The 12,652-nt window shown below is 38.2% G+C and overlaps 1 protein-coding gene and 1 long non-coding RNA gene across 3 annotated transcripts in view; one reads left to right on the top strand and one right to left on the bottom strand.

The window, feature by feature from the left end:
• Nucleotides 1–1,003: 1,003 nt before the first annotated feature.
• The window catches only part of LOC103098723 (mucin-16-like), a 45,259-nt gene continuing 33,610 nt past the window's right edge, over nt 1,004–12,652 (bottom strand). The window contains exons 11-15 of one of the 2 annotated variants that reach the window (XM_056798715.1): nt 7,344–7,471; nt 7,153–7,220; nt 5,894–6,066; nt 5,152–5,190; nt 1,004–1,460 (exon numbers count right to left, since the gene is read on the bottom strand). In XM_056798715.1, the coding sequence (XP_056654693.1) occupies nt 1,153–1,460; nt 5,152–5,190; nt 5,894–6,066; nt 7,153–7,220; nt 7,344–7,471 (716 nt within the window). In that variant the 3' untranslated portion in view covers nt 1,004–1,152. The remainder of the gene's footprint in view (nt 1,461–5,151; nt 5,191–5,893; nt 6,067–7,152; nt 7,221–7,343; nt 7,472–12,652) is intronic. The other variant, XM_056798716.1, reaches the window with a different exon arrangement.
• On the top strand, nt 6,824–12,601 carry LOC130454518 (uncharacterized). Its single transcript, XR_008912131.1, has 3 exons — nt 6,824–6,960; nt 8,815–8,898; nt 12,047–12,601. It is a non-coding gene; the product is annotated as an uncharacterized LOC130454518 (long non-coding RNA).

The following is a 12,652-nucleotide window of genomic DNA, read 5'->3' as shown; positions in this document are numbered from 1 at the left end:
AGACAGTATGGGTAAGATTATGTTTGGATCAACGTATCACACCTTACACGAAGATAAACTCAGAAATGGTGAAAGACTTCACTATAAGGAAGGAAACTATAAGCAAATTAGGTGAACACAGAATAGCATACATGTCAGATCTATGGGAAAGGAAAAAAATTTAAAACCAAGCAAGATTTAGAAAAAAAATCACAAAATGTAAAATAAACAATTTTGATTACATCAAATTAAAAATGTTTTGTACCAACAAAACCAATACAACCCAAATTAGAAGAGAAGCAAAAATTGGGAAACAATCTTCAAAACAAAAACCTCTGAAAAGGTTTAATTAGTCTAATTACTCAAATTTATGAAAAGCTAGCTAAATCAATTTTACAGAACATCAAGCCATTCTCTAATTGATAAATGGGCAAGGGACATGAATAGGCAGTGTTCAGCCAAAGAAATCAAAACTATTAATAAGCATATGAAAAAGTGTTCTAAATCTCTTATAATCATATTGATGCAAATCAAAACAACTCTGAGGTATCACCTCATACCAAGCATATTGGCTAATATAGGAATGGAAAGTAATGAATGCTGGAGGGGATGTGGCAAAGTGAGGGCATTAATGCACTGCTGGTGGAGTTGTGAATTGATTCAACCATTCTGGAGGGCAATTTGGAACTCTACTCAAAGGGTGCTAAAAGACTGTCTTCCGTTTGATCCAGCCATGACACTGCTGGGTTGGTACTCCAAAGAGATAGTAAAGAAAAAGACCTCTACAAGAATATTCCTAGCTACATTCTTTGTGGTGGCAAAAAATTGTAAAATGAGGTAATGCTCTTCAATTGGGGAATGACTGAACAAATTCTGGTATACTTTGGTGATGGAATAACATAGTGCTCAAAGTTATAACAAACTGGAGGAATTCCAAGTGAACTGGAATGACCTCTAGGAACTGATGCAGAGTGAAAGTAGCAGAACCAGGAGAACATTGTACACAGAGACTGACACAGTGTGGTACAATACAATTGAGGGTAATGGATTTATCCATTAGTGGCAATGCAGCCCGAGCCCCTGAGATATTTTAATTCCATCCATCCCATCGATAACTGGCTTAATGTCCCCAGAATCATCTTTAAGGCTGTCGTGTTTCCAGGTTGAGAGAACTTAAGCGAGTCCATCATTTTCTTCGGAGGGAAGGTCAACATTATCATTTTTATCCTCTACTTGAGTTTCTTGGGATGGCATCATCAAATCCATATGCCTTTTGCAGGTCCGTGGTACAAAAATATGACAACCTTTATGGACCAGTAATTTGCACTTGATACACTTGTAGCCTTGCCTTCCGAGACACCATATCCTTTCACTGCACTGGGCACAGTAGGCTCTTCTGTTAAAACGTTTGGATTGAAACAGATGCCCATTCATTCGGTAGACTTTCCTCCATCTTCTGGACCCATGGTGGTAGACTGATTCTAGAAAGGATATAAAGACAGAAAGGAGGATCAGTGGAATAGAGTAGGGGAAAATGACCTCAGCAAAACAATCTATGATAAGCCCAAAGATCCCAGTTTTGGGGACCAAAACACACTATTTGATAAAAACTACTGGGCAAATTGGAAGACAGTATGGGAGAGATTAGGTTTGGATCAACATCTCACACCCTACACCAAGATAAACTCAGAATGGGTGAATGACCTGAATGTAAAGAAGGAAACTATAAGCAAATTAGGTGAAGACAGAGTAGTATACTTCTCAGAACTTTGGGAAAGGAAAGACTTTTAAAACCAAGCAAGAGCTAGAAAAAATCACAAAATGTAAAATTAATCATTTTGATTACATCAAATTAAAGTTTTTATGCAAACAAAGCTAATGCAACCAAAATTAGAAGGGAAGCAACAAACTGGGAAACAATCTTCATTACAAAAACCTCTGACAAAGGTCTAATTACACAAAGTTATTTTTTATTATTTTTTAACATCATTTTATTTGGTTATTTCCAAACATTATTCATTGGAAACAAAGAACATTTTCTTTTCTTCCCTCCCCATCCCTCCCACCACCACTCCCATAGCCGACGCGTGATTCCACTGGGTATCACATGTGTTCTTGATTCGAACCCATTTCCATGTTGTTGGTATTTACATTAGAGTGTTCATTTAGAGTCTCTCATCAGTCATATCCCCTCCACCACTATAGTCAAGCAGTTGCTTTTCATCGGTGTTTTTACTCCCACAGTTTATCCTCTGCTTGTGGGTAGTGTTTTTTAGATCCCTGCAGATTGTTCAGGGACATTGCATTGACACTAATGGAGAAGTCCATTACCTTCGATGGTACCACAGTGTATCAGTCTCTGTGTACAATGTTTTCCTGGTTCTGCTCCTTTTGCTCTGCATCACTTTCTGGAGGTTGTTCCAGTCCCCATGGAATTCCTCCACTTTATTATTCCTTTTAGCACAATAGCATTCCATCACAAACATATACCACAAATTGTTCAGCCATTCCCCAATTGAAGGGCATCGCCTCATTTTCCAATTTTGGCCACCACAAAGAGCGCTGCTATGAATATTCTTGTACAAGCCTTTTTCCATATTATCTCTTTGGGGTAGAAACCCAGCAGTGCCATAGCTGGATGCAAGGGCAGACAGACTTTTATCGCCCTTTGGGCATAGTTCCAAATTGCCCTCCAGAATGGTTGGATCAATTCACAACTCCACCAGCAATGAATTAATGCCCCTACTTTGCCACATACCCTCCACCATTCATTACTTTCCATAGCTGTTATGTGAGTCAATCTGCTAGGTGTGTGATGATACCTCAGAGTTGTTTTGATTTGCATCTCTCTGATCATAAGAGATGTAGAACACTTTTTCATGTGTTTATTAATACTTTTGATTTCTTTGGCTGAGAACTGCCTGTTCATGTCCCTTGCCCATTTATCAGTTGGAGAATGGCTTGATTTTTTGTACAATTGATTTAGCTCTTTTTAAATTTGAGTAATTAAACCTTTGTCAGAGGTTTTTATGAAGATTGTTTCCCAATTTGTTGCTTCCCTTCTGATTTTAGTTACACTGGTTTTGTTTGTACAAAACCTTTTTAATTTGATGTAGTCAAAATTATTTATTTTATATTTTGTGATTCTTTCTAAGTCTTGCTTGGTTTTAAAGTCTTTCCCTTCCCAAAGGTCTGACATGTATACTATTCTGTGTTCACCTAATTTACTTATAGTTTCCTTCTTAATGTTCAAGTCATTCACCCATTTTGAATATGAGGTGTTGATCCAAACCTAATCTCTCCCACACTCTCCCAATTTTCCCAGCACTTTTTATCAAATAGTGGATTTTTGTCCCAAAAGCTGGGGTCTTTGGGTTTGTTATAAACTGTCTTGATGAGATCATTTACGCCAAGTCTATTCCACTGATCCCCTTTTGGTCTCTTAGTCAGTACCAAATTGTTTTTATAACCACTGCTTTATAGTATAGTTTGAGATCTGGGACTGCAAGTTCTCCTTCCTTTGCATTTTCTTTTCATGATTTCCCTGCATCTTTTGTTCTTCCAAATGAAATTAGTTGTTGTTTTTTCTAATTCAGTAAAGAAGTTTTTTGGTAGTTCAATGGGTATGGCACTAAATAAGTGCCATAAGTGCCAAATTAATTTGGGTAGGATTGTCATTTTTATTATGTTAGTTCATCCCACCCATGAGCAATCAATGTTTTTCCAATTGTTTAGATCTAGTTTTAACTTTGTGGAAAGTGTTTTGTAGTTGTGTTCATATACTTCCTGTGTTTGTCTAATTACACAAATTTATAAAGAGCTAAACCAATCATACAAAAAAGCAAGCCATTCTCCAATTTAAATGGGCAAGGGATATGAATAGGCAATTTTCAGTTAAGGAAATCAAAACTATTAATAAGCATATGAAAAAGTGCTTTAAATCTCTAATAATCAGAGAAATGCAAATCAAAACAACTCTAAGATATCACCTCACGCCTAGCAGATTGGTTAACATGACAGCTGGAAGAGGTGTTGGCAAAGACTGGACATTAATGCATTGCTGGTGAAGTTGTGAATTGATCCAACCATTCTGGAGGGAAATTTGGAACTATGCCCACAAAGGGCACTTTCTGCCCTTTGATCCAGTCATAGCACTGCTGGCTTTGTACCCCAAAGAGATAATAAGGAAAAATACATATACAAAAATATTCATAGCTGGGCTCGTTGTGGTGGCAAAAAATTGGAAAATGAGATGATGCCCTTCAATTAGGGAATGACTGAACAAATTATGGCATATGTTGGTGATGGAATACTATTGTGCTCAAAGGAATAACAATAAAGTTGAAGAATTCCATGGGGACTGGAACAACCTCCAGGAATTGAAGCAGAATGAGAGGAGCCGAAACAGGAAAATATTATACACAGAGCCTGACACTGTGGTACAATCAAACGTAATGGACTACTCCATTAGTGTCAATGCAATGACCCTGTGCAACTCTGAGGAACCTACAAGGAAAACCAATATCCAGATTCAGAGGAAACACTGTGGGAGTAAAAACACGAAAGAAAAAGAACTGCTTTAAATATATGGGTCGAAGGGATATGGTTGGGGATGTAGAATCTAAATGAACATCCTAATGCAAACAAGAACATGGAAATAGGTTCTGATCAAGGACACAAGTAATACCGAATGAAATTGCAATTTGGCTGCTGGAAAAGGGTGGTTGGAGGGGAGGGAGGGAAATAAAGTGAGTATTGCAACAACAAAAAAATTAAATTAAATTAAAAAAAAAAAAAGAAAACCATTGGCCAATATTACTGAATGAAGATCATAGAGGACAGGCACAAGTCTCCCTGAAATCCTTGGAGATGCCTTCTTTGTACCAGGGTTACAAAGACCACAAGGTTTGACTAAATATTGAATGAGAAGGGGATAGGGGTAACCTGCTTTCCACGTCCTATTGGATTAATTTTTACCCTTTTGAACAATTTATATATGTTTTGAGTAGCAAAATAACCCCCATAGATATATGAGTAAAGAAGGGCTCTACATTGGCCATTTGTAACAGTACACTTCATTCTGAACCCCCCAAACCCATTTCCCCTCTTCCCTATTCCCCTCCTTCCAAAAAAAGGTCAAAATATAGAGAAATTAATAAATTGAAAACTCACCTTTTGTGTAGGGGGGTGGCATCATCTGAGGGTTATACCCTATAGTTGGGAAGGGGAGAAGAAAAAGAGGAGGAAGAAATTCAGAGGGAAGGAGAGAAGGAGAGATTCGGGGGAGGGAAGGGAAGAAGGGAGGGAAAGAAGGCAGGGAAACAGAGATGAAAGGAGGGGAGAGGAGAGGAGAAGGGAACAAAATGGAAGAGAATTGGACAGAAGGGAAGTGAAGACAAGAGGAGAGGGGAAATAGAAAAAAGAGAAGAATAAAAAAAGGGAGAAAAGATGAAGGAGAAATGAAATGAGAAGGAAAAGTAATGGTTGAGGGAAGAGGAGAGAGAGGAGCAGGGAGGGTGGGAGAGAGAGAGTAAACATTAATATTTCAGTAGGGTATCTGGGCAAACGTTGAAGGAAGCAATGGAGAGATGTTCTGGGGCCCACAAGGTTGGTAAAATGGCACTTTATCATTCAAGGCACTTCCTCAATCAAGAGGAAGGGAGATTGATGGCATATATCTTTGTTTAAGGAGCCTAAGAAAAATCCAGCCACTTATGATCTTTAGAAGTAAACCCCCATATCTCTATATTTTGTCACCACTTTGAGGGCCAGCATCCCAGGAGGGATAGAAAAAAAAGCCATGAAAATAAGGGTGGTCTAAAAAGGTAAGAAGAATTTGGGGTAGGTGGGTTGTTTTCTGGAAATGGAATCACCTAGAGAAATAAAAATGTATGTCCCAATTTGGGCTACTCACCATCCACATAGAGGCTTTTCTTATCTAGAATATAATGTCCAAGCCTTGTTATTCCATTAGTCTCTTGACTCAGCTCTTGGTAAATCTTCTTCTTGTCCAAGACGGGGACAGAGAAAACTTCCTTATAAAAACATATAACCTCCACTCCTGTTGCTGCCCCATTTTTCATAGACCTAGAAATTGATGATTTACACAAGAGATATCAAACATGGCCCTTCCTGAAAATCACTTGAACAAGACTATAGTGTAGTACTGTTCCTCTATAATTTTAAAGTGTTCATGATGAAATATATAAATATGCATAATTTTCTGAGTCAACATGCAGGGGACAGGGATGTTGTTTCCTTTTGAGGTTGACACCTTTGGTTTAATTAATGAAATTTAATTATTCAGAAAACACTCTTGAAAGAAGTGACCCACTTTGAACAATGGTTTGGAGAGAATTATAGTTTGAGAGTTGAAAAGGACATTGGAAGGCATCAAAACCAACCTTATCATTTTAAAGATGAAGGAATTGAGGCTAAGACAAATGATGTGACTTGCTGAGGGTCACGCAGCTGCTAAGAGTCTCAGAGAGAATTTGAACTAAGGTGTTCCTGATTTCAAGCTCAGCACTCTGATCTGCTGCAATGAAATTGGCAGTGCTGTGTAAATTCACTCACATCTATGTTTACAAGTGTGTATGGGATCAGATTATTTTCAGTAGTTTCTTTAGAGTACTACAAAGACCACTGGATTTAAAATCAAATGGCCTGTGTCCAAATTCTGGATCTGACAGTATCTTTGATCTTGGAAAAGTCACTGGAATGTCCTTGGCTCTTCATTTTTTCATCTGTAAATGAAGAGTGGTCCATATGGCCTCTACTATCTCTTTAAGCTTCCATTCTATAATCCTATGATTCTAGAGACAGTGAATGTTGATATGTTCTAATCAATTATTTTCTAAGCACTCTGGTGCCTCCTATGTTATTTCTTTCACATGGAGTTATAAAGTTCAAGTGATTAAACTTACAACCTTGTCTTTGGAAGACTTGTGGAAAAAGAAGTTTTTCTCCACCAAGGAAAAGGTAGAAGGTGCCCACAATATTTCTAATGGCTTGTTGGTTGGGGGGAGTGGGGGTGGTTGTGGTGGTGAATCCATTACAGCTTGTGAAAGAAGGAATTGCTATTGGGAAGCAGCAGCAGCCTGTGTGTGATCTGTGTCAAATGGGAATGTTATGGTCCCTGCTATTTGAGCTCATGGCTTTCAAGATTCTCACCTCAGCAAGATCACATTGCATCCACAATACTGAAAGCCAAGGCTGCTTCTTTCAAACAATACCTTGAACTGGAAACAAAAAGAGAGAAGGGAACTTCTGAGTACCTGGCTAGAGGAAGTCTGTATATCCAGGGATGAGGAAGGAAGCATGGATGCAAGGAGGAAGAGGGGTGTGGAGGGGAAGAGTCTCACCATGCGCTGCAGGAAACATTCAGGAAGACGGAATGTGCTGGAATCCCTTTGAGCCATCTTGGTTGTATAAAACATGTTGGTGATGGTGAAGTTAAGGATGAAGCTCTTCCAGTTGTATCTCCCTGCTGCTGTACAGAAGGGAAAGATACCCAATTGTCTGAGCCTTACAAATGTTATTCAAATGAGAGAAAATGCTTTGTAAACCTTAAAGATCTCTCTAAATGCTAGTTACTGTGGTGACCATTATCATGATCATGACCATTATTCTAGGTGGCACTATTCTAGTCCTTCCTCAGAGGAAAACTGAGGATACCTCTACTATACTTTTTTCTGGCAGTATTAAAAATTGTGGACTTGGGAGTCAGAAGACCTGGATTCAAATCATGGTTCTGCCATATCCTATGTTTTTGCCTTCGTTTCCTCACACATAAAATGAGGAGGTTAATCCAGTTTCAAGAGTAAGAACTCATTACTTAACAAAAATTGCTGGTAATACTGAAAATTAGTCCAGGAGAACTAGGGATAGACCGATATTCTTGCTTGACATAACAAAGTAAACTCAAATGGGTATATGAGCAAGCTACCTAAAAGGTGATGTAAAAAAATGAGTTATCTGGAAAATTGTATCTTTCATTTTAATGGACAGAGGGACAGTTCATGTGCACATGAGGGATAGATAGGACAGCAAGATAAGATGGAGAGTGTTGCTAACTTAAAATTGGGTTTTCCTCCAGAACAAGACCAATGTAGGTAAAATGAGAAGGGAATTGGCTAACTGGAGAGAAAAAATCTTTGCTTCATATTCTTCTGATAAGGGTCTCATTTCCAATTTCCAATAATTCAAATGTATAAGAATAGAAGCCAAGGGCAGAGTCTCACCAAGTTGGTGGAGAAGATACACATCCCCCATCTGATCTCTATCAAATTACCACCCCAAAACCTGATACAATGTCCTAAAATGAATTCTGGAGGAGTATATCACAAAAAAAGAAAAACAAATCATTTTCCAGCACAAAACGACTTTGAAGACCTGCAGGACAGATGATGTGTACAGAGGTGGAGGTGGAAGTAAAGCAGTGTACCAGGGCAGACCCCATCATGCCAAAATGACTTGTCCACAACTGAAGCAACAGGAAAGGCTTCTGGAGCATTCATCCCCAGTCAATAAGGGGTTGAGGGATCAGAGAGTGACTCAGAAGGAGATTACAGGAATCCCTTTGCTGACAGTGAAGGCAATTCTCCTGCTGCATTGCTCATATTCAGAATGAGACCCTAATCTGTGGGGGAGATCTCAAGGTGGAGGAGTGCGAGCAGACAGGAGTACTTGTAGCCACGGGGGTGGGGGGATGGCAGCAGACTCTCCCTGGTCACATTTCAAAGTGGGGGGAAATGGCTGGGGTTACTCAGAAACCAGAATTTAGATCAGAAGGCTATTAAAAACACCTTTGTTTGCATGATACCACATTTGAAGAACTGAAAGAAGATAGATCCCCAGAGAGTATACTGTAGCTGCACAAAGAATCTGAAACTGAGAACAGCGCTCCATTCACCACAGGTACAGATTCCAAGTTTAACTGTCTCTTTTTATTTTTTATATTTAATTTAATTAGTTAATTTAGAATATTTTTCCCTGGTTACATGAATCACGTTCTTTCCCTCACCTCCCTCACTCCTCCCCCTCCACCCCCCTCCACCCCCCAGAGCCAGTGTGAAATTCCACTGGGTTTTACAGGTGTCCTTGATCAAAATCTATTTCCATATTATTGATGTTTATAATACTAGGGTGATAATTTAGAGTCTACATCCCCAATCATATTCCCATTGACCCATATGGTCAAATAATTGTTTTGCTTCTGTGTTTCTGCTCCCAGAGTTTTTCCTCTGAACGTGGATAGTGTTTTTTCTCATAAATCCCTCCGAATTGCTCTAGATCATTTCATTGCGACTAATAGAGAGGTCCATTATATTTGATTTTACCACAGTGTATCAGTCTCCTGGTTCTGTACAATGTTCTCCTGGTTCTGTTCCCATCCCTCTACATCAATCCTGGAGGCTGTACCAGTTCACATGGAATTCCTCCAGTTCACTATACCTTTGAGCACAATAGCTCATCTTCTTTGCCTTGTTTTCCAGCTGATTAATTTTGGCTTTCAAGACACTGTTTTCTGTTTCCAGATGACTTATCTTGCTATTAAAATTGTCATCAGCCTCTCTTAATTGTGTTTTGAATTGCATTTTGAGTTCTTCCAAAGCCTGTATCCAATTCGCTGGGATTTCTGATTTATTGATTGTTGATCCCTCCCCCTCTGCTCCATTCGCTGTGTAGAAGCTGTCTACTGTAATTTCTTTCTTCTTTTTCTGTTCTTTGCTCATATTCACCACTTCTTTGCTCCCTATATTTGTCTGTGATCTTGATCCTCTCATTTTGGGGGGATTTCGGGGCTTCTGTCAGTCTCCCCTCTTGGAGCTGTGACAGAAGATCTCTTGGTGCAGTCTGTTGGGGAGGGTTGTTGGGGGTTTGAGCTTCCCTGTCCTCTGGAGTCTTTTGATTGCATTAAAGTCCAGCAGTCAATGAGGAAGGGGTGTGGACCCTGGACTTCCCTGAGTTCTGAAGACTTTTGATGAGATTAAGTTCAGATTGGTTGGGCTGGGTGTGCTCTGAGGCCATCACCTCCTGTAAGGCTGGAGCAAATATGGAGGATCTACACAGCTCTGGCCAGTCAGCCAGCTTTATGTTCCCTCTCTAGTTCCTTCTCTGATGTCTGTTCATATATTAACAAATTAAGAAGGGCAGAGGGTCAATGAATTGGGAATGCAAATTAAAAATCTAGAAAGCAAACAAATTAAAACTCCTCAGATGAAGACTAAATTAGAGATCCAAAAAATCAAAGCAGAAATTAATAAAATCGAAAGTCAAAGAACTATTGATTTAATAAATAAGACTAGAAACTGGCACTTTGAAAAAAAACAAATAAAATATACAAAATACTAGTCAGTCTAATTAAAAAAAGGAAAGAAAAAAATCTAATTGACAGTATCCAAGATGAATAGGGAGACCACCTCAAATGAAGAGGGAGGTAGGGAAACAATGTGATTATTGTAAACAAGTACTAATGTTCTAAATTGACTAAATAAACTAATTCAAATGGGGGTAAAATCACAATAGACAAAGTGGTAAGAGATGCATAAACATTCAAAGGAGAGAGGAACTCTTTTGAAAAGCAGAATTGGCCATATGGAACAAGATATACAAAAATGCACAGAAGAAGAACTTCTAGAACGGCAAAATTGGAGCTATATTAAAAAGTGGTATGAGAACTCACTGATGAAAAGAACACTTAATCTTGTATTTTCAAAATATATTTATATATTAATTTTTAAATGTTAATGTTAACATGCCTTTTATTTATTTTTTCAATTTGAATTAGTATATTTAGTCAATTTACAACATTATTCCTTGGTTATAATAATCACATTGTTTCCCTCCCTCCACTCCACCTACCCTTCCCACAGCCAACCCGCAATTTCATGAGGTATTACTTGTGTCGTTGATCAGGACCTATTTCCATGTTGTTGTTTACACTAGGATATTCATTTAGAGTCTGCATCCCCAACCATATCCCTTCGACCCAGGCATTCAAGCAGTTCTTTTTCTTTGGTGTTTTTTCTCCCAAAGTGTTTCCTCTGGATGTGAATTCCAGTTTTTTTCGTAGATTCCTCCAGGTTGTTCGGGGTCATTGCATTGCCACTAATGGAGAAGTCCATTACATTTGATTGTACCACAGTGTATCAGGCTCTGTGTATAGTGTTCTCCTGGTTCTGCTCCTCTCCCTCTGCATTATTTCTTGGAGGTTGTTCCAGTCGCCATGGAATTCTTCAACTTTATTGTTATTCCTTTGAGCACAATAGTATTCCATCACCAACATATACCACAATTTGTTCAGCCATTCCCCAATTGAAGGGCATCCCCTCATATTTCAATTTTTTGCCACCACAAAGAGCCCAGCTATGAATATTTTTGTACATGTCCTTTTCTATATTATCTCTCAGGGGTACAAATCCAGCAGTGCTATGGCTGGATCAAAGGGCAGACAGTCTTTTAGCACCCTTTGGGGGCATAGTTCCAAATTGCCTTGAAGAATGGATGGATTAATTCACAACTCCACCAGCAATGAATTAATGTCCAGACTTTGCCACACCGCCTCTAGCATTCATTACTTTCCTTTGCTATCATGTTAGCCAATCTGCTAGGTGTGAGGTGATAACCTCAGAGTTGTTTTGATTTGTATTTCTCTGATTATAAGAGGTTTAGAACAATTTTTCATGTGCTTATTTACTAGTTTTGATTTCTTTAACTGAAAATTGCCTATTCATGTCCCTTGCACATTTATCAATTAGAGAATGGCTTGGTTTTTTGGTACAATTGGCTGTAGTTCTTTATAAATTTGGATGATTTGACCTTTGTCAGAGGTTTTTGTAATGAAGATTGTTTCCCAGTTTGTTGCTTCCCTTCTAATTTTGGATCCATTAGGTTTGTTTGTACAAAAGCTTTTTAATTTGATGTAATCAAAATGATTGATTTTACATTTGGTGATTTTTTTAGCTCTTGCTTGGTTTTAAAAGTCTTTCCTTTCCCAAAGATCTGACAATTATACCATTTTGTATTCACATAATTTGCTTATACTTTCCTTCTTTCTATTCAGGTCATTCACCCATTCTGAGTGTAGGCTGTCACACTACAGGAAATTACCAAAGAAACTCCTGAGATATTGTCAGACACAAAAATAAAATTGAAATTCAAAGAATTCACAGATCACCTCTAGAAAGAAATGCTCAAATGACAATTTCCAAGAATGTAATAGATTCAAGAGCCATCAAGATAAAAAGAAAATACTGTAATACTGTAAGCAGCCATAAAAACCAATTCAAATACCATGAAACTCAAAATCAGGATCACACAGGATCTAGCAGCTTCTACACTGAAGGATTGAGTGTTATAGAATAGGATATTCAGGAAGGCAAAAGATCTGGGTTTGTAAGCCAGAGTCACCTATCCAGCAAAACTGAGTACATTTTTTCAGGGGAGAAATGGAAATTCAATAATATAGAAGATTTCAAAGTATTCCTGAGGAATAAGTCAGACCAAAATAAAACATTTTATGTCCAAACATGATACAGAAGAGAAGCCCAAAATGGTAAATCAAAAAGAGAAAATTGAATGGACTCATTAAAGAGTTAAAATGTTTATATATCGAAATGGAAAGAGGATATTTGTAATTGTCAAAAATTATTCTTTGGAGTAGAGAATA

The sequence above is a fragment of the Monodelphis domestica genome, chromosome 5, assembly GCF_027887165.1.
Source record: "Monodelphis domestica isolate mMonDom1 chromosome 5, mMonDom1.pri, whole genome shotgun sequence".
Lineage (NCBI taxonomy): Eukaryota > Metazoa > Chordata > Mammalia > Didelphimorphia > Didelphidae > Monodelphis > Monodelphis domestica.
This window is presented reverse-complemented; position numbering and strand designations above follow the sequence as displayed.